This window comes from Populus nigra, chromosome 2, assembly GCF_951802175.1.
Source record: "Populus nigra chromosome 2, ddPopNigr1.1, whole genome shotgun sequence".
Classification (NCBI taxonomy): Eukaryota; Viridiplantae; Streptophyta; class Magnoliopsida; order Malpighiales; family Salicaceae; genus Populus; species Populus nigra.
The window spans coordinates 37,401,224-37,429,100 of record NC_084853.1 but is presented as its reverse complement, the minus strand read 5'-3'; the positions used below and the strand labels follow the sequence as shown (position 1 = coordinate 37,429,100).

The 27,877-nt window shown below is 32.8% G+C and overlaps 4 protein-coding genes across 4 annotated transcripts; 2 read left to right on the top strand and 2 right to left on the bottom strand.

The window, feature by feature from the left end:
* Positions 1 to 1,312: 1,312 nt before the first annotated feature.
* LOC133681439 (GCN5-related N-acetyltransferase 9) lies at positions 1,313 to 4,106 on the top strand. Its single transcript, XM_062104488.1, has 6 exons — positions 1,313 to 1,730; positions 1,810 to 1,881; positions 1,954 to 2,041; positions 2,708 to 2,840; positions 3,042 to 3,080; positions 3,827 to 4,106. The coding sequence occupies exons 1-6, from the start codon at positions 1,469 to 1,471 to the stop codon at positions 3,905 to 3,907; spliced, it is 675 nt and encodes a 224-aa protein (XP_061960472.1). The 5' UTR covers positions 1,313 to 1,468; the 3' UTR covers positions 3,908 to 4,106.
* A 122-nt stretch (positions 4,107 to 4,228) lies between these two features.
* Positions 4,229 to 5,375, bottom strand: LOC133681440 (cytochrome b561 and DOMON domain-containing protein At5g47530-like). Its single transcript, XM_062104489.1, has one exon. The coding sequence runs from the start codon at positions 5,037 to 5,039 to the stop codon at positions 4,473 to 4,475; it is 567 nt and encodes a 188-aa protein (XP_061960473.1). The 5' UTR covers positions 5,040 to 5,375; the 3' UTR covers positions 4,229 to 4,472.
* Positions 5,376 to 19,525: 14,150 nt separating this feature from the next.
* On the top strand, positions 19,526 to 21,669 carry LOC133681870 (cytochrome b561 and DOMON domain-containing protein At5g47530-like). The gene is made up of 3 exons (XM_062105046.1): positions 19,526 to 20,572; positions 20,699 to 20,953; positions 21,185 to 21,669. The coding sequence occupies exons 1-3, from the start codon at positions 19,958 to 19,960 to the stop codon at positions 21,494 to 21,496; spliced, it is 1,182 nt and encodes a 393-aa protein (XP_061961030.1). The 5' UTR covers positions 19,526 to 19,957; the 3' UTR covers positions 21,497 to 21,669.
* Positions 21,670 to 22,405: 736 nt separating this feature from the next.
* Positions 22,406 to 27,145, bottom strand: LOC133681610 (putative MO25-like protein At5g47540). Its single transcript, XM_062104701.1, has 11 exons — positions 26,893 to 27,145; positions 26,648 to 26,809; positions 26,420 to 26,538; positions 26,237 to 26,311; positions 25,492 to 25,585; positions 24,777 to 24,836; positions 23,629 to 23,697; positions 23,194 to 23,292; positions 23,017 to 23,061; positions 22,826 to 22,928; positions 22,406 to 22,718 (listed from the first exon to the last, which is right to left on the bottom strand). The coding sequence occupies exons 1-11, from the start codon at positions 27,010 to 27,012 to the stop codon at positions 22,606 to 22,608; spliced, it is 1,059 nt and encodes a 352-aa protein (XP_061960685.1). The 5' UTR covers positions 27,013 to 27,145; the 3' UTR covers positions 22,406 to 22,605.
* Between the last annotated feature and the right edge of the window lie 732 nt (positions 27,146 to 27,877).

The window sequence follows — 27,877 nt, the reverse complement described above, 5'->3', positions numbered from 1 at the left end:
CATTTTATAATAATTTATTATCATAGATCTGTTGACTAATATGCAAGTTCATGCCACGATGTTGAGAATTTAAGTACCACTAGTAATATTATTTTCAAACAAAATACATGTTATTTATGTTTTTTTTTCAAATAAAATAACCATTAAGTTGACCTAAACAATTCATGACTCGGGTCTTATCTCATATCAACCCTCAAGTTAAGTTTTAAAATAATGATAATAACTATTTTTATCGTTATATTAACCTAGGTTGATAGTCAACTTGACTTGTGCCTTACCTTAGGTTGACCATCTTGACTCATGATAAGAGTATTGTCCTACATTGACCTCCCGAGTTAGATTTTAAAACTATGATAATAGTAATTTTTATTCTTACATGTCTTAGTTGAATATTTTTAAAATTAAAAGTCTTTTACAAGAATATTTTAGAAATAAAAAATAGTCTTTTTCTTCAACCAAAATTATTTTTATTTTTACTATTTTTATCTTTTTTTATTATTCTAGAACTGTAACCAAACACCACCCCCATTACATTTATCTAAACTAGTTTTTTACTCTAGTCATATCGTACAATGAACAAGCATGGCAGGTACACCACATTTGATTTCATGCTGAATGATTTTATAAAGAGTGATTTATCTTTCTTAAACATCATTCCCTGTCTGTAATTTAACTTGCATTGTGTTTGGATCCCCTGTAATGGAATCATGAATTTTAATGAATTCTCGAGCTAAGCATCTGCTTTCTTGTTTAGGAAAATTGAACTTATTAATTTATTATCCATTTATGCTTTAATTTTTAGGAAAATCATGCTTTAAAATGTGCTGTTATGGGATTTTTAAAAACCCTAAAAAAATTCAAATTAATTTTTATTGGTTACAGAATTTTAATCGAGACGGAATGGAGAAAAGAAAAGAAGAGAGGAATAAATTGAAAAGAGAAATTAATATATCATCAGCATATTTGTGTTATATTATATATGAGAATAAATTTATTTTTTTATTTTATTTTAATTTTTAAATTTATAAGAATATAAAGTATAATTTCAAGGAAAAAAAAGAAAATTGGAATACTTAAATATGATGACGTAATTATTGGTGCACTATTTTTGGATTGGATATTTACCCAGGTGATAGCAGTGAATTAAATCTTGAACGGAACTTGTGGGCCCTTGCAGATGTTTGAAACCAAGCTGAGGTTGGGAGAGGGTGATGGGCCTTTTTTTATCAAACGTGGGCCCTTATATTTGCCAGCTCCATTTTTCTCAAACCCAAGGAATACGATAAAACCGCTTATTCAGTCCCTGAGCTCTTAGAGAAACAACTAGCTGATCCCTTATATTGAAAATTACATACGGGGTCCCTGTGAGTTTATATGTGATTACAATTTAATCCTTTTTGCAATTGCTCGTTGCAATTCCTAATTTTATTGCTATCAAGTATTCAAGAACACGAGATCTCTTGGAGGGATGGAGAGTAAGGCAGCAACAAGAGGAGAGTGTGATTTGCAGCAAAGCATAATCGGTGGTGGGCTGCAAAGTAAGAGTGAGGAAATGAGAGGAGTAAGCTTGGAAGGAGAGAAGGTGATACTTGTGCCCTACATGGAGGCCCACGTCCCAAAGTATCACCACTGGATGCAAGACCCCTTTCTCCTCCAAGCCACCGGCTCTGAGCTCTTATCCCTTCAAGACGAGTATCAGATGCAGCTCTCTTGGACCCAAGACCCCCTCAGTATTCTCTCCCTCTCTCTCTTTTCTGCTTCAATAACTATATTTACTGTGATCTTTCTTTTGATTATTGTTGTTTGCAGAAAGGACTTTTATTGTACTGGATAAGGAAATGATACAAGCTGGTTTTGTTCATGGAGATCCTCATGTCGAAGGTTTTCCTTCATAGTTTTTTTTTTTTTTTAATGTTTTTCTTTTCAAGGGATTAATAGTTTACCCATTTGCAGCTATGGTAGGCGATGTAAATATATTCATGAATGATGTGGATGATCCTCAAGTGGCCGAGATCGAGATAATGATAGCTGAACCAAAGAGGTATTTCTATTATTTTTCTTTCTTCTTCACAGTTGCTGCAGTCATCCCATTGAATCTACTATTCTTAAGTTGCAATGAAGGAAATATGGAATTCGTGTTGATTTACCATTAGCAAAAATGTATTGGAATATAATATACCTTTGTCAAGTAGAGAGCTCTCACAATTTTTGGAATAAACCTTAATTTCCCAGTTAATTTATAATTTAGTCAGAGGTTTCGTGATTTTCTTATGGTTCAGTTATATCTTTGTGAAAAGTAGAAGAATACTATGCTTAAAAATCTCTCTAGAGTGTGCGAAGTCAAGAGTAGTGAAGTGGGATAGCATGTGTATCACAGCTAGGTCTTCTCAGGACATTTTCTTTTCTTTCTTTTTTCTTTTCTTTCTTATTTCATTTTTCTTTGAGAACCAGAGAAGATGTTATAGCTCAGATTTAACCCTTGGCAAGTCCGGCTCCTGTTGTCACGTTGTTATCAATTATTAATTAGGCAATGAATGGTAAATTTTATGCAGGAGATGTTATTAGGCAATCAATTTAGAATATTCCAAATAAAACACATTCTTTCAACTCTTCTCTGTACTTTCTTCTTGATGGGTGCAAAGTGAGTTGGTTATTTATGCAGTTCTTTCATCCTCATTTCTTATGGTCTTTTTTTTATCTAGCATAGTCGTGGAAAAGGACTCGGGCAGGAATCTGTGTTGATGATGATGGCCTATGCTGTTCGGGACCTTGGGATCCATGTATTCCGTGCTAAAATTGGAGAATCAAATGGATCATCTCTTAATATGTTTTGTAATTTGGTCTCTCTCTCTCTCTCTCTCTCTCTCTCAATATGCTCATGAAGTTTTGTTTTCTGCATGTATACAGTCCATATTTAGATGGACAAATTCCAGACTCTTGTATGTGGTTTTAAAGGGCTAGCGGTTGTTGTTTATGCTCATGCTCTTGCTCTTTCATCAAGTCTCTGTTAGGTTGACAGAAGTCCTTCATGTCTGGTGTAGGGTTTTCAGGAGGCTTCTCGCAGTGAAATCTTCAAAGAGGTGAGATTTTTTTACTTTGGTTTATGCAGCTGTTGAAGCTATCACAGTCTTGATTTATTGAAGTAATCAAGGGCATGCTTGTCATTGATGTCTAGCGTGAGATGGTCTGGAGTGGACCACTCTGAAATCAAATAATTTTGTTTGCTGCTTAATCTTCAGCCTGTGCAGTTGATTAACTTCTCATCAATTAATTTCATGCCAAAAGAAAAGGATAGGTGAACACTATGGAGTCAAATGTATTTAAAAATTAAAATAGGTTGATTCCATGAACTTACCATTTAATTTAACTAAATGTGGTGGTTAATGCTTATTGAAAGTTGAAACAGGCATCCTTTGTCCTAAACTGGATTCAATAGGTGCCTGGTTTTGTTCTTTCAGGCAGCGTGCCAACTTCTAATGAGAAGATTACAGCATTTTGTTTGCTGAATTGTAAGGTAGACTATTTTATCAAAACTGACCTTGCATTTCCTAACCTTCAAGAGAATAGCCTTCTCCAATTGTTTAGAATAGTCTTATGTAGCTATTGGCTTAGATCCTCTGCTCTATGCTTAAAAATGCCATCATCCACTTACGATCCCATTTTAACTTTTTTTCATGAAGTGTTTTGACATCTCAGGACTTGAACCTACTCCCATGTGATTACCCCAAGCTATGGGTCTTATCTTTGCACTTTGTGTATTATATCTGTTAAATCTTTTACATCAATACGATATCTACTAAAAGTTCTTTCCTAACAATTTTGGCAGGTGACACTGGAATTACCAATGACACAGCCTAAGTGTGAGGAATTACTGAAATTGATTGATAATGTGGTTACACATGTGTAACCACACATGAGTAGTTTTCAAAAATTGTCCAACTGTCATATTGTATTACTACTGTGTAGAACTTTAACTAGGTAAGTAATTTTGTGTTGACAAGTTAAGAGCTCTCATTTTGACTATACAATGACATTGAAATTATCATGCATCTCTTAAGTTTGTCTCCTTCTTTTAGGGGAAATGTATATAAAAATTTATTTTGTAACCCAGGTATCATAATGGTGTGAACATTTTTTTTTCTTTTGCTTTTTTTTTCCCCTCTCTTTCTTAAAACTAAAGTGATACTTGGATGAAATTTTAAATGTCCTATTTGTAGTATTCAGAGAATTGTAGAGTACTTGGAAAACGGAAGCGTTCATGATACTTGGAACAGTGAACCTACTAGGATTTGCCAGATACGTGATTTCACTATTTATTATGCAGAGACGAAGACCTGAAAACATGTGCTCATAATGACAGTGCGATGGAATAAATGACTAAATCTGGAAACCTGCAGATGTACTTGGACTAGTTGAACACAGGGAGGCTAGAATACACAGGTGTTTCAAGCTTCCCCCTCCAATATTTTCTTCTATCCTGAAAGAAAATTCAATGTCCCCATTGATTGAATATTTGGTCCTGTTGTAGCATGACTCGAAGGGATGTCATTTATAACTGAATTCCCAGCTTGCCAGACATGATTAACAGCAGTTCCATTTTGTAGAGGGCCCAGCACAGCGAAGATAGTCATCTGATTATCTGCATATGTTGCAGAGATGTTTGACACGTGAAAGCTGAGAGCTCCTGGTCGCATTGATGTGGTATAACTAGTTATTGGGGTTGGATAGGCAGTCAAGCTCCCATTAGAATTATGAAAGGCAACAAGAGCTTGTGATCCAACCATGCCTGCACCATTTGGATTGATTGCCCATGCAATCCATCCTGTAGAAGTTTGCTTGGCTCTATATGCTATGCGAACAGTTCTGGTGGATGGAATGTAGTTCCAATGGAGATTAGCCTCTAGGAAAGGGAGGTCGATGCAAGAATTGAATGCTTGATTACCTGGAAAGGTGTATTTTGAGCATGATTGAGCAGAAGAAATGAGGACTAAGGAGAGAAGTATGCTAATAAACAATGCAGGTGTTGAGGTAATAGCCATGAAGATGTTGAATGTCCAAAGACTCTTGTGTTGAGGTTTATAATTAATTTCAAGGGAAGAGGATTTCACAATTTCTAATTGTACTGTGGTCTCACAGATATTTCACAGAAAAGTACAGAAGAAGGAAATCCAGTTTGGCAATCTGGGTTTGTGTTTTCTTGCAGCGATCCGCGAACTATCCACCCTTTGGGTTCTAGGCAGTGACCCTCTAGTATGAATCTAGTGGTCTAAAATTGCACCAGTGGCTGAGATGCAGTCAGCGAGAAGAAGATACAGTCGGAAGTTCAGAACAAGTTTTTTCAGGAGGTGGATTGTTATGGATTATAAGAGCCTTAATTGGTTGGCTGGAATGAGTCTGGCTGTGATCCAATTTATAAGTAAAGCTGGAGAAGTTTAAGTCAAGAGTTGTTGACAGGTTACGTATGTTGTTTCTGAACAACACACAAATCTTGAGAAGACTAAAGAAATCAGGGTTAGAGTCATGCAAGTTTTATTTCTTCTTGCATGACAATATTTCCTTGCGTCTGTTCTGCAACAGTCCGATTTCCAGCCTAATTAATGGTTAGTACTAATTCAACAAGACCTAGCCTATAAAAGTGGACCCTTTCTGATAAACAGACCAGAAATAGACAGGAAACTTGTTGCTGAGTGGTGATAATATGTACAAGACAGGAACATTACAAACTTCTAGATTATCCTGAATGGATCATCTATCCTTGCAGAAAAAAATTCCTTCCCAATATTGAAACTCGTTCTTCGCTTTGCCAAGGAAGTTAGAAGGGTAGAGGGTAGGAAGAAATTAACAGAGTAGGTTTGACTGAGGAGTTTTGTGTTCCCGTTAACGTCTGCGCATGGAGGAGCAAAGTCGTCAGATGTTATTTTCTGTCAAGAAAATGTAATGGCTGGAAAGGTTAAGTCACTTGGAGGCGCCGAAAATGTAGGTGTGGCATGTTTGAAATTCTCCAATAGCCAGGCAGGTAATTTTTTCACCAACGGCGAAGTCAAATTAACCACATTGATCAAGTCTCCGGGGCTTGGCTTATCCCATTTGACATTGCAGTCATTTCACATTGCAGTAATGGTTGCTCGGAAATATATAAGAATAATATTTTTTTAATTTTTTTTAATTTATTTTTGATATCAAAATATCAAAATGATAATAACATTCAAAAAATAAAATTAAAGAAAAATAAAACTACTTCCTTTCAAAAATATTTTTAAACTACGAAAATATACAGATATAGACCGTCAATTTGGTCGTGCTCCTTTAATCTGGGATTCATTTTGTGAAACAGGAGTGAATAACTGGTCTGAAGTCTGAAATTTTCTCATTAGGAAAGCTTTGGCGAAAATGAATTGTTTCAAGGCAAATACAAGGAAATGGTATAAATTGGCATTCCTCTAGAAAGGTTAATTACACCACTTGTGGAGATTTATAATAAGAATGCTTTGATTAATGGCATCCAAGCTTAGCCAGGTGGTGGTGGTGGTGGTGGTGGTGGTGGGCTAATTTAAAAATCAGGCGATCTAGAAGTGGTCACCTCACTCTGAAAAACCATTGGCTTCCCTTCCTTCCTGTTGGCCTGCTGTCCATCTTGTTTTACAGGTTATTAGCACAAGGAAAAAAGATACAAAGACGCGCGGTGCCAGTTTGGCTGGCATGAAGCGACACCCTTAATTTATATATAATTCATGTTCTCAGTTACTTTATTCTAATTTAATTTGCATGAGTTTTCATCCTTCGAACTTTGCCTGATGTGATCTGTCCAGCAGGTCCAAAAAAAAAAATATCAAAGAAAAAACAAAAAAACATGTTAAATTAAGCCTAGCCACCGCATCAAACTAACAACTCAATTTATAAACGTAATTAGATAAAGATAACCGTATAAAAATAAAATAAAAAAAATAAAATCTCAATTAAAAAAATATTTAAGTTAAAAAAGAAACAAAAATAAATAAACAGAGTTAATCCGGGTCAATTTGTTAAACTCGCAACCCGGATCATGAGATTGAGATAATCTTCTAAAAAGCAAATAACAAAAATTATGAAACTCAATTTTCAATCAAGTCAATATTGAAGGATGTAGTCAAACAAAAAATCAATTAGAAAAAGTGGTCTAAAAAACCAGACTCGAGTCAACTCGAGTTAATATGTTAAATCCACGATCTATGTCATGAGACTACGATAAATTCATAGGAAAAAAATAAAAATAATAATTATGAAACCACACTTTTAACAGATCTAACATTGAAAGTTGAAATCAAGAAAAAAAACTTGTTCTATGAAATCAGTATATAACAGAATATAAAGGAAATAAAAAAAAATATAAAGCACAATTCCTAAAATAACCTAATACTAAAGAATAAAAAAAAGGATGTTGAAAGGTTAAATTGAAAAAAATACTAAACAAAAAGAAAAAAAACAACAAAACAAAACATTATTCCAATGAGTTTTATAAGTAAAGCTACAATGATTTAGCTATATCTTTTAATTTTTACTAGTTATTGCACTTACGCTTTGTGTGGATCAAAGTTTTTTTCAAACAAAAAATTAAACATGTAAGATTTTTCAACATGTTTTTTACATAAAAACTATTAAGTACAAATTAAAAAGTTTATGCACGTATCTAATTAAATAAATCAAGGATCATCTATGTCAATAAATAAATAAATAATCATTAACACCTAGATATGTATTTGAAAACGTTGAGAGGCAGATGTAAATCTAAATATTTGATATCGCAACACAAGTCACTTAGTCAGAATTGGTGTCAACGCTGTTTTTTCCTTATAATGCTGGAATTTAGCAATCTCTCTATCTGTTATTTCAAATTAGGTACTAAAAATTCATAAAAATGATTTTTTATATCACAATTAAATTACAAAACTATTAAGGGACTGAATGTGTATAATATGTGAATTTTGAAGATTAAAATAATTTTTTTTTGTGATAATTTTGAAACTATCAACCATTTATGGCGTCATTTATATTTTGGTAATTTGTCTTTCAATTTTGTTTTTAGTTAACAAACTTGATCCAATTGTCTTTTAATTCTCCAAAAGGATGCAATCATGCACAAAAAAATAAAGGATTCAGGATCAAAATTTTAAAAATAAAAATTTTGAAATTATATATACCACACAAACATAAAAGGGAGTTGTTACTAAGGTGGACGCATAATGTTTATTTTTTTAAGGACCACAACTTCAAATTAGACAGAGTCAGTTATATGTATGGACACACATCTCATCAATTAACTATGCCTAATTTGAAGTTGCTGACCTTGAAAATATACATATGCATCCAATTTAGCAACAACTTCCTTTATTATCATAGTTATAGTATAAACTAAAAACAGATAGAGGTTTTACTTTAATTATTTTACTATTCATTCTCTTATATATCAATGTGGATTTCAATAGTGATTTTATAAAAAAATCAATTTTATCCTCAAATTTGTATTTTGTATAATTGAGATCTTTTAAGCTCAAATCAGCACCCGATTATATATTTCGTTTTGGGAGGGAGGGTTGGATTGAAAGACATAAGACTTAAGTGAAAAGAGTGAGTAAAATAGGTGGCGGATTTGAAATTTGTTTAAAAAATTCATTTCAATCCCCCATCTTTTATAGATATTAGGTAATCGGTCCCTCTAATTTTAAAAAATTTAATTTTGATACCAAACTTTATTTTATTCTTTTTTCAATCTTTTTTTGGTGGAGAAGAGAGATGGGGTCACTAGATTCCGATGTAAAGAGAGAGTTTTTGTTGGAGATGATTTCACCCACTAAAACTATCAATTTTTTTTTTATCAAATGGTTCCATATGATACGAGGAGTTAAGATTAAGTGGTTTTTTTTTACTTTGAAAGAGCCTTAAAAAATATATGAGCTCGGGAAGATTTTATGTTTTGTGGTGATTTTGTTTTTGTGATTTTTGAGGCCATAGATTAGTTTAACAAGGTTCCAATGGTGTTTCCTAAGTGTTTTGGGTAAAAATAGGTTGTTCGATGAAAAAAAAAGAAACTTGTTTTTTCGGCCACCACAATAACCGAAATCTGGGAAATTATATATGACGCGTTTTTTGCCAATACTGAGGACGTGTTGTGTATTTTTTTTGTCCAAGCATGGAGTGGACGACATCCACCCCCGTTAACTTAAAAAATAAAGGTTTGCGCGCTGGGGCTTGAACTTGCATGCTCGCCCATAAGCCCTTTCTTAGTGGGCCATAATGCCTAGCTTTATTTTTTTTAATTTTTTTAATATATTTTTTTATAAATAAAGTTAGTATGATTCATCTATAATTTTTTATATATTTTACATAGATTAAATATTTTCTTATAATATTATTAATATATGCAGTTTTGCATAACATTTTTTTTTGTTATTTCATTTAATAAATTTTATGCATATATCGATTTCTATTGCAAATTGATTTTTATAAAAAAATTTATTAAATATAATCAGATAAATGACCTATATTTTTATTTTTAGATAAAAGTTTTTTTGACGATAACACATTCCTTATTCTACCATTAATTTTTAAAAACAAATGTTCACATTTGTAGTCACACTGAGTAAATTATAATAATAATCATTTAAGTTTTGAATTAAAATAATTATTTAATATAACATTAAAGCTTTATTGATTAAAGGTTAATAATTCAAATCCTTCCGATCCTTTTTTTTCTATAATTAAAATTAAATAATGAAGGATAAGGTACCTTTTCTGGTAACTTAACTTTTAAATAGATATTTTTGTTTTTTTGACAAATTATATCCAAATATGATGTGGCACAAGACATTCATGCCGTAGTTTTAACAAATGCCATCATGAATTTATTACCGTAGAAATCTACTTGTCGGCCACCACACTTTTTATTCACCACATTTTTTTCAGGAACTGTACCGGCCTTTGAAATGGCAATCTCTCACGACTGACATCAAATTAGTGAAAGAAAATGCAAAATCAACATTATATTATAGAAAAAACTAAAATAGGTAGTTGTTTTTGTTAAACAATTCAAATTAAACGAAGAAAAATATAAAAATAAAAGAGAATGATGTTAGAGTTTCATTGATATTGCATCATCACTTTATTCTGAAAAAATTATGTTAAACTAATTAAAAAAGAAATTATATATAAGTTAAAATAAAAATATTATTTTATTCTTAATAAATAAAACAAAATAAAATATATTTCTTGACATCTCCCCTCAAACTTGTGATATCACAGCTATAAACTTTGAAAGTTTGCCAACTAAAAAACGAAAAGGAAAAATAAAATGCGACTTGATAAAGAAATATGTAATCTGCAAAGAAGAAGAAACAAAAGGTAAAGTAATGATGTCATGCTTGATATGATAACGAGTAAGATGACAATTGATCTCAATGTGTTTAATTTGTTCATGAAAAAACAACTTGTAAGCAATCTGAATAGAACTTTGATTGTCACAATACATAGGAATAAGATAAGAAAGGGAGACTCTCGTATCTATAAGTAACCAAAGTAACCAAACAATCTTTTTGGTAATAGATGTCATAATACGATATTCTGCTTCAGTTGAAGATTGAGAAACAATAAATTATTTTTTGTTTCAAGAAATAAGAGAATCACCTAAAAAGATACAGAAACTAGTAACAAACTTGTGATCTGTGGGATCTCTGTCATGATCAATATCAGATTATGCATGTAGCTCCAAGGAAAAGGTGGATGAAAGTAAAAAACTCTAAAAGACTGTACCCGGAGATATCACAAAATACAAAGAACAACTACCAAATAAATGGTAATAAGAGAATTAACAAACTAACTAACAACATGAACAACATATGCAATATCTGAACGAGTAATAGTGAAATATGCCAAGCTCCTAACAATAATATGGCATAAAGTAGGATCTATCAAAGATAAACCATTAAAAGAAGAATACCTTGTGTTAACCTTAATGAGAGTATTTATAATTTTATTATTAGTAAGTCTAGCCCGCTCAAGAATATCTATAATATATTTCGATTGAGAAAGAAGGTAACCTCTGGGTGAGTAGGCTATTTTAGTACCCAAGAAATATCATAAATAACTCAAATCCTTCATTTTAAACTGTCTAGCTAACTCTGTCTTCAAAACTGAAATATCATCAATGTTATCATCGATAATAATCATGTCATCAACATATAAAGACAGAATGATACGACCTGCATCAGTGCACTTAACAAAAAGAGTAGAATCATGACTACTAAAAACAAATCCAAGAGAAAAAATCACAATATAAAATTTTTCAAACTAAGCACGAGATGCTTGTTTGAGACCATATAACGCTTTTTTGAGCTTACAAACATACCCAGAGTTATGTGAAATACTAGGAAAGGACGCCATATAAACTTCTTAAAGATCTCCATTCAAAAAGACATTTTTAACATCAAGTTGAGAGATATGTCACTGACGAACCGAAACTATTGCAATAAGAGTACGAATAATAGTTATTTTCGTAATAGGGTAAATGTTTCCTCATAATCTATACCATATTGTTGAGAGTATACTTTTGCAACTAATCTAACTTTGTATCGCTCAATAGACTCATTAGAATTAGTCTTGATCTTATACACCCAATGATAACCAACAACACTCTTACCAAGAGGTAGAGAAACCAAATCTCAAGTATTTATCTTATACAAAGTAGAAGGTTCCTCATCCATAACTTGCTGCAAAAAAAAAAAAAAAAGGATTAAGAATTGCCTTTTTTTTTTTTATAAGGAGAGGACTCAAATCGACAATGAATAAAAGCTAAAATAGAAGTAAATGATGAAGAATAACAAGAATAAGCAAAATCCAGTAACTTTGTGAACTTATAAATGCGTATGGATTGACGTTGAGGTGGATCCACAATCTTAGACGGAGCTTAATGGACAGTAGAGGATAATAAAGCTTCAAGTGTGCAGAGAGTAAAGTGTTAGTACATGTAAAATAATCAGGATGAATTGATCGAACATGAGGAGGGGTATTTGAGGTATTAGGAACCCAAGATGATAAATTATCAGAATGCTCAGAAAAAAAGGATCTATATGAATAAGATCAAATCTAGTCAAGCTATGAGTAATGGATGAAATAGAAAATAAACATGAGGATGAATTGATCGAACATGAGGAGGGGTATTTGAGGTATTAGGAACCTAAGATAATAAATTATCAGAATCCACAGAAAAAAAAATCTATATAAATAAGATTAAATCTAGTCAAGCTATGAGCAATGGATAAAATAGAAAAGAAAGGTATATGCTTATGAAATACAACATGATGAGATACATAAAGTTTCTGAGTTATTGGATCAAAATAACAATACCCCTTTTTACCTTCACCATAACCAAGAAAGACACAAATAACATATCGAGATGATAACTTACTACGTTTTATATGAGGACGAAGAACAAAACAAGTACAATAAAAAACTCTAAAGAAAGAATAATCAGGGGCATACTCATATAATTTTTTAAAAAGAGAAAAACCTAACATATGAAAAGATAGAATTGTATTAATCAAATTTACAGCAGTAAGAAAACTTCTCCTCAAAACTCACTAGGAACAAAAGCAGACAACAAGAAAAAACGAGCAGTTTCGATAATATGCCTATGTTTTCTTTTAGCAACTCAATTTTGCTCAAGAGTTCTGTACATGAAGTTTGCTGAATGGTTTCATCTAAGGCAAGCAACTCATAAATTTTATTAGAGGCACATTCTCCACCCAAATCACACCTAAAACATTTGATAACAGCAGAATATTGAGTTTTAACAAGAGCTCGAAAGGCTGTGTATATCTAAAAGAATTCATAACAATGTTTCATTAAATAAACTCAATAATAACGAGCATGATCACTAATAAAAGAAACATAATATCAAGACTCTCCTTTTGTGCAAACAAGAAAAGGTCCCCATACATCAAAGTGAATCAAATCAATAGGAAAGAAGAAATAGAAACACTTCGATTAAAAGGTAAAATGGAAAATTTTGCCAGTTTACATCCACTACAATTAGAAATATCACAAGTTTTTAATTTTTCTAAAGCTCCTATCGATGCTAAAAATCTTAAGCAAGAAAACGAAACATGACTTAGACGAGGATGCCATAATAGAAGCAGTGGCAGCAATAACTGACACTTTTAACTCATCCAAAATATATAGTCCTTTCTCCTTATGGTCTGTCCCAATCAGCTTTTGAGATTGCATATCTTGTACACAACAAAAAGAAAAAGAAGAAATGACTAAATAATTACTCACCATAATCACATAACTGGATAACAGAAGCAAGATTCAATTTTAGTTTTGGAATAAAATAAACATTAGAGAGAGAAAAATGAGGTGTGACAACAAAACCAACACCTGCTAAGGGCATAAGAGTGTTATCAACAGTCATAACAAGAATAGAGGGTAGAAAGGACACATAAGTAAAAGATGAAGAATCTAAAGATATATGAGATGAAGCACTAGAATTCAAGACCCATTCAGAATGTGACATACCTGAGGAATTATGAGGCAACTGACCTATAGAAAAAAAAACAGACATTGTTTGTGGCTGTAAAGAGTGAAACTTCTGAAATTGCTCAGCCAGAGGGATTAGTGATAGAACTTAATGAAACTACTGATGCAGTATTATGGTGTGGTGGTTTATAACCATGAGATGGTCTATGAACATTAGATTGTGACTGGATGTTAGGCTTTTATGTTTGATTCTGTTATCTTAACTTGGGACACTAAGCCTTCTATGATCTTTTTGCTTATAAAAATTGCACTCGTCGAAGACAACCCTTGTGAAAGGCTTATTTTGATGATTAGAGAATGACTTAGAGGGTACTACTAGTATAAAGGATTAGAATCATAAAGAATTTCCTTTTTAGAATAAAACTAAAGACGTATTTCTTCAGTTAATAACTCACTAACAACAGAGTCAACAGAAGACAGTGGAGAACGATGCAAAATTGAACCTCTAAATTCTTTAAAATCACTACGAAGTGCCGTTAAAAATTGTATCAATCGTTGCTGCTCTCTATAAGCAATATAGGCACCGCGTGCTTTTAATTCTGCCAATTCTGTAAGAGCCAATTGATTCCAAAAATCTATTATAGTAGAATAAAACTCCTGAATACTCATATTTTTCTAGTGAAGAGCTCTTATGTCATTATCTAATTAATAATGCTTTGCAAAATTTGATTGTGTGAATAACTTTTATAGATGATCCCAAACTTTCTTCGTTGTCTTATACTTTGACAACTGTGTACCTATGAAATGCTCAACAGAATTATTTATCCAAATAATAATTTTTGCATTGTTTGTTTCCCAGGCATTTATCAAAGCAACACAACCCTCATCAGTATTCTTAGGTATCACATAAAACCATAACAAAAAACCTAAAATGACTTTGCATACATAGTAGGAGAGTTTATTTTTTAGGGATATTTAAGTAATTGACATACATAAAAAATAGAAAAAACCCGAAAAGCCCCTGAACCAAAGGGAATATGTTTTAAGGGTTATTTGGTAATTATACTGTAGAAAAGATATGAAATTACTAATCAATACCCTTCTTTAACATAATTACGAATAAGCCTTGTAGAAAAGACCCATATACCCCTAAAGCTAACCTTGCATACCAAGAGCAAAATTAGCCTTTCACTGTGGATTCACACAGTGAAAGACTGATGCCTTTCAACTTATATATAATTAGATAAGTTGATGTACAACAGTTGTTAAAGTGTTTTCTAGCTGTAAGAAATTTTTTTTAAAAAAAAACTAAAGTGAACTCATTTTTTAAAAAAAAATATTGAGATAATAATATATTGGATCGATTCAGGTCAATTCGGGTTCACCCATCAAACACTTAGCTTAGGTTGTGAACTCCACTGGGTTTTTTTAAAATTTTCTTAAGACTATTTTTTATTTAACCATATAATAACAAAAATAAAACGCTCGTAAAATCAAGCACCAACCTAATATCAAGACGTTTGTTTAAGGCAGCGATAACCCTATAAAAAGCAAGCCAAAACAAATTATAAAGTTCAATTCTCAATTAATCAAATATTGAAGGATGAAATTGAGAAAAAAAAAGTCAATAAAAAACCAACAAAAATTCAATGTTGAAGAATGAAATTGATAAAAAAAAAAACAAAGGAAAAAGAAACCTTTACAAAGTTAATCAAGACACATTATCAACCCTAACTTTAAATCAAATAAATATAAAAGGATCAAATTGAAAAAAAATAAGTAAACATAATAAAAGTAAAAGGACAAAAAAAGGCTAGGCCACACGTGTGGGCTTAGGCCTTAAAATGGAGAAGCTCGAGTGCATGGGTTTGGGCAGGCCCATGTGCTTGAGCCAATTTATTACTTTTTTTTAAGGGGTGGACAACTTGTTGCCTGTCTACCTAGAATTCGACCACTATAGAAGTGGTTGTAAAATCGTTGGAGATTTTCAATAAATTTTCAATTAAAAACACCTAATAAACACCTCTAAAACCCTTAAAAATCAATTTATCAACCACAAAAGGGGTCTAAAAACACAAAATAAAACAGGCTAAAAACTCTATCTCTATTGTGACCTATTTTTTATGGCCATATAGAAACCGAAAACACCTTTAAATGCACTTCTCTTGTAAAGATGAACACTTTACCACCAAGTTTGCTCATGTTTTTTAGGTTGGAATCGGACTCACAAACCTTGTTTTCTTTTTTGATGTTTTCCAGATACCTTCTCTCCTCTCTCATGCTCAAGAAATAAATCGTGAAGAAAATGAAATATTGGACCAAAATGCAAAGACCTCGGAGGTTGTGAATTTGTTCAACATTGAATTTGTTTATAGACTAAAAATGCTAAAAACACACCTAGAGATGCAGTAACCCTCCGAAAATAGTGTATGTGAATTTGTTCCAATATTGGTTGTGATCCTCACAATTTTAATTATATTTAATCATTGAAATTAAATTTGGTTTTGCCAAATTGAACATTGATTTAATTTCAGAATATTTTTTTTAAATATTATGAAAAACTCTTCATAAATTAACCAAGTCAAATCATTAACCCTAATCTTAAATGAACTAAAATTTAAATGATCAAATAAAGAAAAAAAAAACCTAAGCAACTGAGAAAAAATAAAAAGACAAAAACGAAAAAAAAAACTATTGGTCCAATGTTTTAAGATACAATCTACAGTGAAATGCCATGGACATTAGTTTTAATTTTAATTTTAATTATTGTAGATACTAGAACATCGAATGTATCTGGAAAGCATGGCACAAAGACGAGGTCGTATGCTCATGCTTGGTTATGCTGGACCGCCACGGCAAGCACGACCGTGTCCCAGTCACCCGACTAATCTCATACTACGTCACCGGAAAGTCTTCGACATCCGGTGGGTCAAACGGAAGTTCACAAAATGTTCCATTCACATATATATTTTATTCTATTCATAATTCCAAATTCCACGTTACCTGACAACTGACAAGCCCACAGGAATTCAAATATACAGTAGTTGAGACTTCAGTCAACACGCTTAGGCCGTTGTGCGCTTGTCTTAAGCAGTGGGGGTGATTGTGAAAGTTATTGATTTTTTAAATGTTTTTTTTATTTAGTAATATATTAAAACAATATATTTTTTTATGTTTTAAAATTTATTTTTGATATTAATATATTAAAAAAATATAAAAATATAATTTAAAATAAAAAATAAAAAATCTTGTAAAATTACGGTCAACCACAACATCTAACACCCTCTGCACACCGGCATTTCTGGATTTTAAGGGAAAAATCAATGATAAGGAAAGTACTCTTATTACTTTTTTACTACTAAGAGAAGAAACTTGTACTTCTACTGGTGAGAATGTTCTATTTATATTTTTAACACTGTGTTTTAAAAATATTTAAAATTTAATTTTTTTCATTTTAAATTAATAATTTTTTTTGTTTTCAAATTGTTTTTGATATACTAATATTAAAAATAAAATTTTAAAATAAAAAAAATACTATTTTAATATATTAAAAAAAAATACTTAAAAAAACAATTACCATAATATTATCTGTTTGAGAGTGTGGTTACGGTTACTTTTTAAAGTGTTTTCCATATAAAAATACATAAAAATAACATTTTTTATTTTTAAAAAATTATTTTTTAAAATTAGCGCATTAAAACTATGCAAAATATAAAAAAATATTAATTTTTTTAAAGAAATAATTTAAAATTTTTTAAAAATATAATTTGGCTCACATTTCCGATCGCTAATATAAATGAGAAACTTGTACTACCAAAAACCAAGATTTGTACTACCACCACTCCAGTGAAAATTTTATTATTTTATTAATGTTCTGAACGCCCCTTTTAAGAATATTTAAGAATTCTGGACACTTAATTAACAAATCTAATCTAATGTACTATATATCCACTTGCACATTAGAATAAAAAAAATATCTATGTATATAATATATATTACACCTCACTATATGAATAATTTTTATTTAAATATTTTTAAAACATAGACAGGAATATGATTATGATTATGGGTTGTTTGAAAATGAATTTTGAAATTAAATGATTTTATAGAGGTTGTGGACAAAATAGGAAATGAATACGATGATGGGATTTGGAAGGTTTTGCTGCCGTAGGTCCCCCTTTTCCACTCCTTTAGACGCCACGCAAACACATCAATGGCCAGGGTTGACAGCTAGTTGCTAGTTGGGGCCCAGGAGAAGGCCCCCAGGCACACGCCCCGCACACGCCTCTTTTTTTATATATATATTTCTTTTTTTCTGGGAGAGACATAAATGGCCAGGCTTGACAGCTAGACGCTAGTTGCAAGTTGTGGCCCCGCAGAAGCGCCCCCGGCACACGCCTCTTATACATATATATATATATATATATATCTTTTTTTCTGAGAGAGGCATAAATGGCCAGGGTTGACAGCTGGTTGCAAGTTGTGGCCCCCCCGGCACACGCCTCTTTTTTATTTTTTATTTGTTTTTACAACCACTATAGATTAGTTTTAATATTTTTTAATGTGTTGTGGGGTATCGTGATTATAATTATTTTTAAAATAATATTTTTTTTATTTTTTAAAATTATTTTAATATTATCATATTAAAATAATTTATTAAATCTAAAAAATAATAATTTAAAATAAAAAATTTTAAATTATTTATTGTTTTTAAAAATATTTTTAAAACTAAATAACCCTAAAAAATAAAAAGAAAGATAGAGAAGGGTTTTGAAGAGAACAGAGCGGTCCCTTGTATCTTTTTTTGTTTTTTTAATTCTTTCAATTTATTATTTGTTTTATAGGACTACCATGTTCTTATTAGAGTTCAGGACGATTTTCAATATAATATTGAGTTATATGCATAATTGATTTAATTATCAGGATAAAAAAAAGTTAATAAAAGTATAAATCATAAACTTGATAGATTTATAAAGATAAAATTCACTCAAGGATATAAGAACATGTTGAAAACTCACCTCATTATATAAGAATAATTTTACCGAATTTCTTCTATACGTTTGAAAACACAATAGCATAAAAATAACATAAATAGTTGTATTTTGAAGATAAAAATGCTTTGGGCTGCATGAAACTCTTAAAATAGTAAACTTCTCCTTTAATCAACCTCTCAATCTTCTTTTTTTTAATAAAAAATATAGTGTTTTTTTTATTTTATTAATGTGAAATTGTTCGGACTAACTTGCGCACACCTCGACTAATCCCCACGAATTCTGAAGTCAATAATTAGATAAGTCTCCAATGACTATCAATATTAGCAACCACAGAATCCAAACCTAAAACCATAGAAAAACAAATCTCTTAATTTCAAACTATTACTACTAACTCATTAAAAAAAAAAGTGTTTCCTGTTACTTATCAAATGAGCTACTTCTTGGAAAGTTCTGGGTCCGGAGCAATATGTGTGACGTGGAGAGCAGTTGGACAAGAAAGAAAGAGAACTGAAGAAACTTTAAGAGGTTTGAAGTTACTATTTACTTTTGTATTTTAAATTAATACTTTTTGTATTTTAAATTTATTTTAATATGCCGATACTTAAAATAGTTTTTTAAAAATATAAAAATATTATCTTAATATATTTTTAAATAAAAAATACTTATAAAAAAAACAACTTCTAATCTAAACAACAGCAAATAGCCAAGACCAAGACAAAGCTCTCATGATTTCTTGCTTTCACAGCAAGGCCTATGAAAGATGAGACAATCTCGATTAAATTATTTAAATCGTTAATGTATCGATGAATTCCCAATCATTGCGTTTATAGAACTATCAGTAGTAATGTGAAATTCACGTAATTTCTATATATATAACCATCAAACTGAGAATTTTATTAAAAAATAAATTAAATGAGTCTCAAGTTATTATATAAAATTCTGATTAACTAAGACTATCACAAGAACTTAACTGAGAATCCATTGATAGATGAAATAGATAAGAACTGAGTCGAGATTATTTGTATAGGTTGGCCAGTTGGATTTTCTTGAGGTTAGCCCAAAACCTTCTCTATTTATTTCATTTATTATCATTTTCTTTCCATGGGATTTTCTTTTCTGTCAACTTGTATATAGTGGAAGGAAGCATCTGTTGAAAACTATGCGCACAGCTAATCTAGGCAGTTTTGTATGTATCACTTTCCCTCGATAACTTTTTCCTCGAAAGACGCCTCCTCTCTTCTTACAGGAGGAATCCTATAAATCTCAAGTTTCTGGGTTCACAATCTCTAACCTACCCACAGAAACAAGAACCTCATCAGGAAACAGTTTCAGTAGTTATTCCATTTAGGGGCTGAAACCTGCTTTTCCCTTTGGAAAAAAGGGTCGTAAATCCTCTGTAGGCGTCTCATCCCTGACATCAATCCCTGCTTCTATAAGCAGCAACCAGCCAACCAACCATGGATAAGTCTTTAACAACTCTGTTGTTTTCTTGCACTTTACTGATCTCCTTATGTGTCCCATCTCTGGCTCAAACTTGCGGAAACTATACTTTCTCTGGAAACCGATCGTACAGCACTTGCAATGACCTTCCACAGTTGAGCTGTTCTCTTCACTGGAATTACCACCCATCGAACTTGACAGCTGATATTGCATTTCGCAAATCTGGAGCATCGACATCTAACTGGATATCATGGGCTCTAAATCCTAGCTGGCAAGCGATGGCTGGTTCACAGGCTCTTGTAGCGTACCAACACCCCAATGGCTCCATTCTTGCTTACACTACCCAGTTAAATAAAAACCCAAATATGCAACCTGGTAGATTGAGTTTCGATGTCCCCAGTATTGCCGCGGAGTTTTCCTCCAATGGGGATATGATAATATTTGCAACACTTCAGCTTACAGATAGCTTGCGTTTGACCAACCAAGTTTGGCAAGAAGGTCCTATGAATGGAGGTAATCCTGGTGAACATCCCACCAACGGACAAAATGGGAAATCGATGGGGACTGTAGATTTTATAAATGGATCAGTAACAACAACCGGTGGAACTACCTCAAAACAACGAAAGAGAAATGTAAGTGGATGGTCAATTAATTATGCAGTATGTACAGCTATAGGAGGATGCTATCTGGGCATGGGTTTAACTTATATTTTTTTTTCTAACTTGTAATTCTAAAGGTGATTTAATTGGTTTTTTCAGGTTCATGGAGTATTAAATGCAGTGAGTTGGGGAATTCTTATGCCTGTGGGAATCATTATAGCTAGGTACCTAAAGGTGTTCAAGTCAGCAGGTCCAGCATGGTTTTACCTGCATGTTATGTGCCAAACTTCTGGTTATGCTGTCGGTATTGCTGGATGGGCGACTGGTATAAAACTCGGAAGCGATAGTCCTGGAATTTCCTATGATACCCACAGAAATCTTGGCATGATCATCTTCGCCCTTGGAACCCTTCAGGTATTTACTAGCACATCGCTTTTTTTCTTTCTTCTAGCTTAGAGCAATTAATTGAAATTTGATTGTCATTAAACTTCTTTCAGCTTCCATTAGTACAACATGGAAAAAACAGATGTAAAAATAGATGGACTTACTTTTTTAGGTTCTCTCTTCTCCGGCAAAGAAACCGATGTCCCCACTATAATTTCTACTCAAGTAATGTAAAATAATGCATTGCCGCCCTGTTTGCAGGTGCTTGCCTTGCTTTTGAGGCCAAAGCCAGACCACAAATACAGACTGTATTGGAACATATACCACCACACCATCGGATATACTACCGTGATTCTGAGCATTGCTAACATCTTTGAGGGATTTGATGTTTTGGACAGTGAGGATAACTGGAAAAAGGCTTATACTGGTGTTCTAATATTTCTTGTGGTTGTGGCGGCTGTTATGGAAGCAGTTACTTGGTTCATTGTGATTAAGAGAAAGCAGGCTGCAAGTTCTGATAAGCATGTTAATGGAGAAAATGTATATGGCTCCAGGGCACAGCAGACTGCGTAACTGATGGTTGGTTTAACATCAATTAACATGCTCTGTGTTATATGTAGACACCTGATAGAAGTTCATTAGCGAGCTTCGGTTTTTTTGTTTTTATTTCTCGGCATTCTATTACATGACGATTGATGTATTTTTGGATCACATATATGATTTAATAGAGCTTGTATTTGTTTTTATTTGGTCATGATTTACAAATACAGCCTTGCTATTTCTTCTTTTGAGAAATTCTGTGATCTTCCATATTCTAGCCAGCAGGCAGGCAGGCATGCCTGCTTGCATGGATGGAGGATAACATCATCATAGTCTTCTTTGGTTATTGTATTTTTGTGTGGAGTTGAGGGTGAGATTAGAAAGCTGGTTTTATCTCCTTGTCAGGTCTGCACCTGATGCCTTTGGCGGTTTGTCATACCTGGGAAGTCATGCATGGGATTGGTCCAATTAGTAGTCATAGCCACATAACTTTTTTAAAAGAAGTCCAGCATGGCCCAGTTAGCACTCGATTGAAATGTAATAATATGACCCCTGAGCACTTCCAGAGTGCGAGGAGCTCTAGAAGGCATTTGTCATTCTCTGGTTCATGCATTATCTGATTAATGGAAAAGCAGGCGATGATTGGGAAACATCCTGTCATGGCATAGAAAGTTTCAAACAAATGTTGAGTCATGCGGTCGGAAAGCAGTAAGAAGTAGAAATTCGGTTTTGGAAAATGTCAACCTTCATTTCGGAAAACTATGTGGTTATTCAAAAAAATCATGAAAACTGTTTCGGAAGACTACTCTTTTAAGTCACAGGAAGATGGGATTTTCTATGGGCAATATCTCCACAAGCATCTGTGCATGAGCAATCATTGATTTCTGGAGAGGTGAGATTTTCATGGTTGATAAGATTTTACGGTATTCAACGAGGGGAAGAAATAATTAGTAGCACCTGAAATGCAGTTTGACTAAAGGCACAGGTGCTTCAAAGACATTTCTATCTAAACAGAACCAACATATAATAAAATAGGAACACTCTTGTACAAGTTCTAGCAGAAGTAACATAAGACCATGGATAAACTAGATCCTAAACAGTTTCCCAAATGCAAAAATATTGTAAATTTAAGGACAATTTAATTAAGATTCAACCTCGCAATCATCTGCATCTGTGCATGAGCGATCACCGATGATTTCTAGAGTGGCAATCTCTTTGATGACTCGAGCTTTGTCAGCTTCAAATTGTTCGTCCTCTGAAAATAATTAAGCAGAATTAATATCCTTGTTTTCATTAGCAATCTAGTATAAGGTAACAAGGACCACAAACTTCAGAACTTCGTTTTCTAATTATCACTTTTACCTTTATCAATGCTGAAGTCGCCTAGAAACCTAAGAAGCTTGCTTCGATTTGTAACAAGTACACTGATGATCTCAGGAGGCTTTTTTTGATTTGCTACAAATAACTATCATTTACAAAAGGTTAATTAAAATATGACAGATCAATAAAAGCAGACAAAATATCTACAATATTCAAATATCTTACTACACTACCTTGAACAAATGAAACGTGTCCAGTTGTATTGTCTTATTTGAATCCTGCAAATGAAGGAACCAAGATTTATAGTGGCATTAAAGTACTAAGATTTTATACAAACACATGCACATGCTGTGTGCAAATATGGTAAATCAGAGAGGGAGGGGGCGAGAGAGAGAGAGAGAGAGAGATACCCTGAAAAGATTCATCAAGATCCTCATGTTCTCCAATGAACTCACATACCGAACCATCACAGCAGAATTTGAGCGGTCAAGTAACATGTCTCCCAACAGCTGAAGCACGTTATATGCTAGTCAGAAAAGATGTTGTATTCTATTTCTCCTGAACAAATATCTCTGATTTGTTTTTGGGAAAAAACAATAAAGGAAAGCCTTCAGAGAAAATAAAATCAAAAAGGATTTTCCCCTTCACTTTTTTTTTTCATGCTTATAGTTGCTTTCAAATATTTGAGATTATTAATTTCCAGCAATGGGATTTAAACATATAGTACTGTAATTATTTTTTATAGAAAAAATATAAATAAATTTGGACGAAGATGATTTTATCATAAAAAATATAAATCAACAAATGATGCAAAATGTATATTGCTCCTGTGAATCCTGTATTACCTTGACAGCATGCCTTCTGGTTATGTAACTGGGAGATTGTAGCAATTGTGAAATGTATCCTTGGAAAAACTGGAACAAGGGAAAATTTGTTGTCTCGTAAGATATTGGTAATAGGAATTAATCACTAACAAAATGGAAGGAAAAGGATAAGTAACCAAGTGTTATGTTATGTTTAATCACACCATCAACATGGAGATTATACAGGGTAAGTATTTATCACCTCCAAGTGACATCCATGCCAATTACTTTGGTCTTATAATTCTACAGATTGTCTGATACCACTTCAAACTGGTATTTTTGCAAGCATAAATTATAAGCAATGCCTATGGTTGTCATTAATGCTCTCTGGTATGAGTAATCAGCATCCTCTTTTTTACAACGCCGTCCTCTTCAGATGAATAAGCTTAAGAAGCTCATCTAATTTACTCAATTAGTTGATCTTTTAATTAGAATGCCTTACAGTACGATCTTTGATCCAGAAATATATTTGTAAACAATTTCACAGCTGCTATTAAAGAAGCTCCATTGATCCTAGCAACAACAATTTATAATAGGATCAGTATTATGAACATGTGAGGGATGAATGATAGAACTGCCATTCCAATGCCTCAAGCAGAGTCTGTTCTGAGCTGTCAGCGGCCTCCTTTTTACAATGCCATCCTTTTTCAGATGAAAAGCTTTAAAAGCTCTTGCTTGCCAATGAGATGTGGCTCAACTATCATTAGTATCCTTTTTCTCCCAAGAGGTCTCTGTTCGAACCTCTCCTTTGTAAATGAAAACCTCTTGCTAACTAACTCAACCAGTTAAACTTTTAGCTGGCTCTCTCATTGATGAAGGGTGTTCTTTCTAATCCAGCAATAAATCTTAAACAAGTTCACATCATTTGTTTATGAAGTTTCACAATATTGTTTAATAAGATCAGTATTATGAACATGTAAGGGTGAATGGCAATAATGAAATATCTCTGAATCTACCTCCAGTTCAATGTCTTAAGTGCTGTTGATTTTAGCAGTGAAACTAGTTGACACTCTGCTGTATTGGATCATCCACTATTCATGTTCTTTGAGAAGACTTTACAAGTTGCTGTAATATATGTATATAGGTAAACCTCACTGGACTAGAAAGGAGATATTGATTAAACTACTTACCCAGTCATAATTTGCAGAAAGAAATTCTGCAACAGTTGATCTATGCCTTGTCAGGAGCTCCTTTGAAAATGTGGCAGTGGGTCAGTGATCATACTCTTAAAATTAGAAACATATGAAGAACAATAGTACAAAAGAACAAGTTCCGCGCACAACATAAGGCAAATATACTGATTATTGATAGAACTGACACATTAAAGCATAATCCGAGTGTGGATTGTAGATAAATAAGTTATTGCATACATCAAGAAATCCAAACACAACATTCTGGTTAAACCTGACAAGGCCATAGGATGATGGATAGATAAATGGTAGGCCATTTGAACTAGAAGCTTGATCCCAACTCCACAGGTAGAAGATAGCGAAGACAGTAAAACAAAGAAGAAAATATGGTTATTGTGGAGGTCGAAGGTTTTTTGCCTGCTCAGGTTTCAATGAACACATGTAAGGACTAGTAGAAATTATGTTCCTGAAACAAACTTATCCTGAAGTTCTTAATCCTGCAAATTTATCATTTACATAAATATTTTGATGGTATGAGCAGCTGCAAAGGCTTCTAAGATAGATTAGAAAAAAATGCATTAACGGATCTAATGTTACATCAAATAGGTAATCTCTTAGTCTATGAAGAATACAAGCAGTAGTTTTCTACCTGCACGATACGCACATCAATTTTAGATGTAAAAACATAAACAAGTAAAAGAGCTGTTCAACATACTTTAAAAGTTGACTGAGCATCTGATGCTATGTCAAAATTTGGAATTTGTATGTAGGTAAAAAATTTCTTCATGTACTCTGATCCCAATACGTAGCTGAGAAATCAATAAGATTTATTGAAATAAATCACGTTAATTGTGCTGATGCAGAAATTAAGCCATATTAGACAATTCTGAAGCTAGTGTGGTCGAACTACAGAATAAAAATGAAAAATGGTAACACGGCTACCCTTGGCATACACCTATGATGTCCTAAATTTACTTCGCTTTCTCTATTTGAGGGAAGAAAGACAAAATGCCTACAACTTTGTGCTACAAGTTTCGGACAGGTAAAAAATAGATGTCGCTGGAAAAGTTAGTGATCGTTCAGTATGCATTTCGTATCTTCATGAACTTTCTGGACTACGTCTTAGATTGCAAGGCAAAACCAAATACTAATTACTAGCTAGTTTGAATTTAATCTGAACGATAATATTCATTTAAGAGGGTCAACTATGCCTTGAAATTTCCAACAATAAGCAACAACAAGATCAGCACCTCAGTTTTCTGCAGCAAAAGAATCGGGCCTTCATTTCAACTATAATATAACCTTCCATTGTCTCTAAAGACTAACAAACTGACCAGGAACAAAATCTGAACCTTAGCCAGTAAACACATAGCTAATGAAAACGTTCATCATTGACCATTGCTGATAAGATTTCACAGAGTCAAATAATAAAAAATAAAAATCCAACTCATATAACTTACCTAGCCACAATCTGATGACGAATGCACTCCCTCGAAATTGCACCATAAGTCAGAGCAATGTCACCATCTTCATAACTAATCACATTAGTAGGAAATTAGTAAGGAAAAAAAAAACATTAACACATCACAACCACAAGTATTGTTTCTTGACAGCAAAAGTCTATTTATTTATTTTTCGTTTACCCAGGGAGCAAAACATCCATAAGGTCTAAATTATTTTCCAGATACTCGGAAGCAATCAACCGCCCACCAACTCGTTGCCTCTGCAAAATTGCTAGAACATGAGTAGCATTTTGACGTGCCTGAAATTAACAAAGGGTGCTCATGAAACCCACATAACCGGTCTCATCAATCATAAAATAATAATAATAATAATTAAAGAAAGCATATATATTTGGTTGATGAGCTTACCCCCAAGTCGAGTTTTGGAAGACAAACAACGAGAAGGCGGAACGTATCATGCTTAAAGAACTCCCGAGCCAAATGCGCACAAGCATCAGGATTCGGCCCTGCTTGTCCATTCCCAAATAAAACTATCCTCATATCCAGAATCTGTCTGCTCAGCTCAGACATCTGCTCATCATTATTAATTTTCCATAAGATATCGATCTAAGAAAATTGAGAAAGAAAGAATAATCAGTGCATACTGAACGTACCTTTTCCTCGCGCTTGCGTTCTCGAGTTTCGGTATTCTGGTCAAGAAAGATGAGAAGATCACGTGTTTGGAGCACAAGCTCCATGGGAGTCCGGGGTTTTGGCTTGAAGAGTCCCTTCATATCTTGGACAGTACATGCACGAGCAGGAAATCTTCTGCTGAGGATTCGGTGCGACGACGACGACGACGACGACGAGGGTTTTAGTAGCGGAATAAGAGGAGAAGAAAATGGGATGATGATAGTAAATGGCAGACAAAAATATAAATGAAACCGTTTTCTTTGGCCTTGGCTTTGCTTTCTTGGTTGTTATACTCCGATTCTTGGCACTCCATGACATGACATGAAGGTTTGTCTGTTATTTTAAGGTTGTGCCTTTTGGCCCCTTTCACAAAATTCTCTCCTTGCTACACACTTGTGTAAATGTACTTCTAGGGCTATTTTCGACGCTCTATATTTATATTACTTTACAATTTTATTAAGGTTTTCCTAATAGTTATGGTCATGATGATGATAACATATGCTTAAAAGGAGTTAGATTTGTTGCTTTAGATATTTCCTATAGTTTTGTTGGTAATTTTTAATACCAACATAATTATTTTTTATATATAGATGATGATTTATTTATTTATTTTTAATAGAAACAGTATCATTTTGAGTTATATATATAAAAAAATTAGGTTTGATTTGAGATAACTTGGTGATATGGTTAAAATCTATGATTCTTATTTTGGACTGGATTAACCACTTAATCAGGTTTAAAACTCTAATTTTAATAATTTACTGATGATTTTCTAACCCTCAATTGTTACAAGAACTATGAAAGTATGGATCACAGTCATTTTAATTTTTGTCGGTTAATTGGATGGGAAATAATATGCTCACACACTCCGCACACAGATAGCTTTCACACAAATTAATGCACATATACATTTTGATCCTAAAAAATTACAGTAATGCAAAAAGTCTTCAATAGATTGGAAAAAAA

Bases quoted from the DNA above. Each gene is read 5' to 3' on its own strand.
- LOC133681870 (XM_062105046.1), top strand. From the start codon at position 19,958: ATGGATAAGTCTTTAACAACTCTGTTGTTTTCTTGCACTTTACTGATC. The intron at 20,573-20,698 runs GTAAGTGGATGG...TGGTTTTTTCAG, and splicing joins CAAAACAACGAAAGAGAAAT to GTTCATGGAGTATTAAATGC. The intron at 20,954-21,184 runs GTATTTACTAGC...CCCTGTTTGCAG, and splicing joins TCGCCCTTGGAACCCTTCAG to GTGCTTGCCTTGCTTTTGAG.
- LOC133681610 (XM_062104701.1), bottom strand. From the start codon at position 27,012: ATGAAGGGACTCTTCAAGCCAAAACCCCGGACTCCCATGGAGCTTGTG. The intron at 23,698-24,776 runs GTAAGTAGTTTA...CCCTTGTTCCAG, and splicing joins TTTCTGCAAATTATGACTGG to TTTTTCCAAGGATACATTTC. The intron at 22,929-23,016 runs GTAGTGTAGTAA...TGTAAATGATAG, and splicing joins ACACGTTTCATTTGTTCAAG to TTATTTGTAGCAAATCAAAA.
- LOC133681439 (XM_062104488.1), top strand. From the start codon at position 1,469: ATGGAGAGTAAGGCAGCAACAAGAGGAGAGTGTGATTTGCAGCAAAGC. The intron at 2,042-2,707 runs GTATTTCTATTA...TATCTAGCATAG, and splicing joins ATGATAGCTGAACCAAAGAG to TCGTGGAAAAGGACTCGGGC. The intron at 3,081-3,826 runs GTGAGATTTTTT...CAATTTTGGCAG, and splicing joins GCAGTGAAATCTTCAAAGAG to GTGACACTGGAATTACCAAT.
- LOC133681440 (XM_062104489.1), bottom strand. From the start codon at position 5,039: ATGGCTATTACCTCAACACCTGCATTGTTTATTAGCATACTTCTCTCC.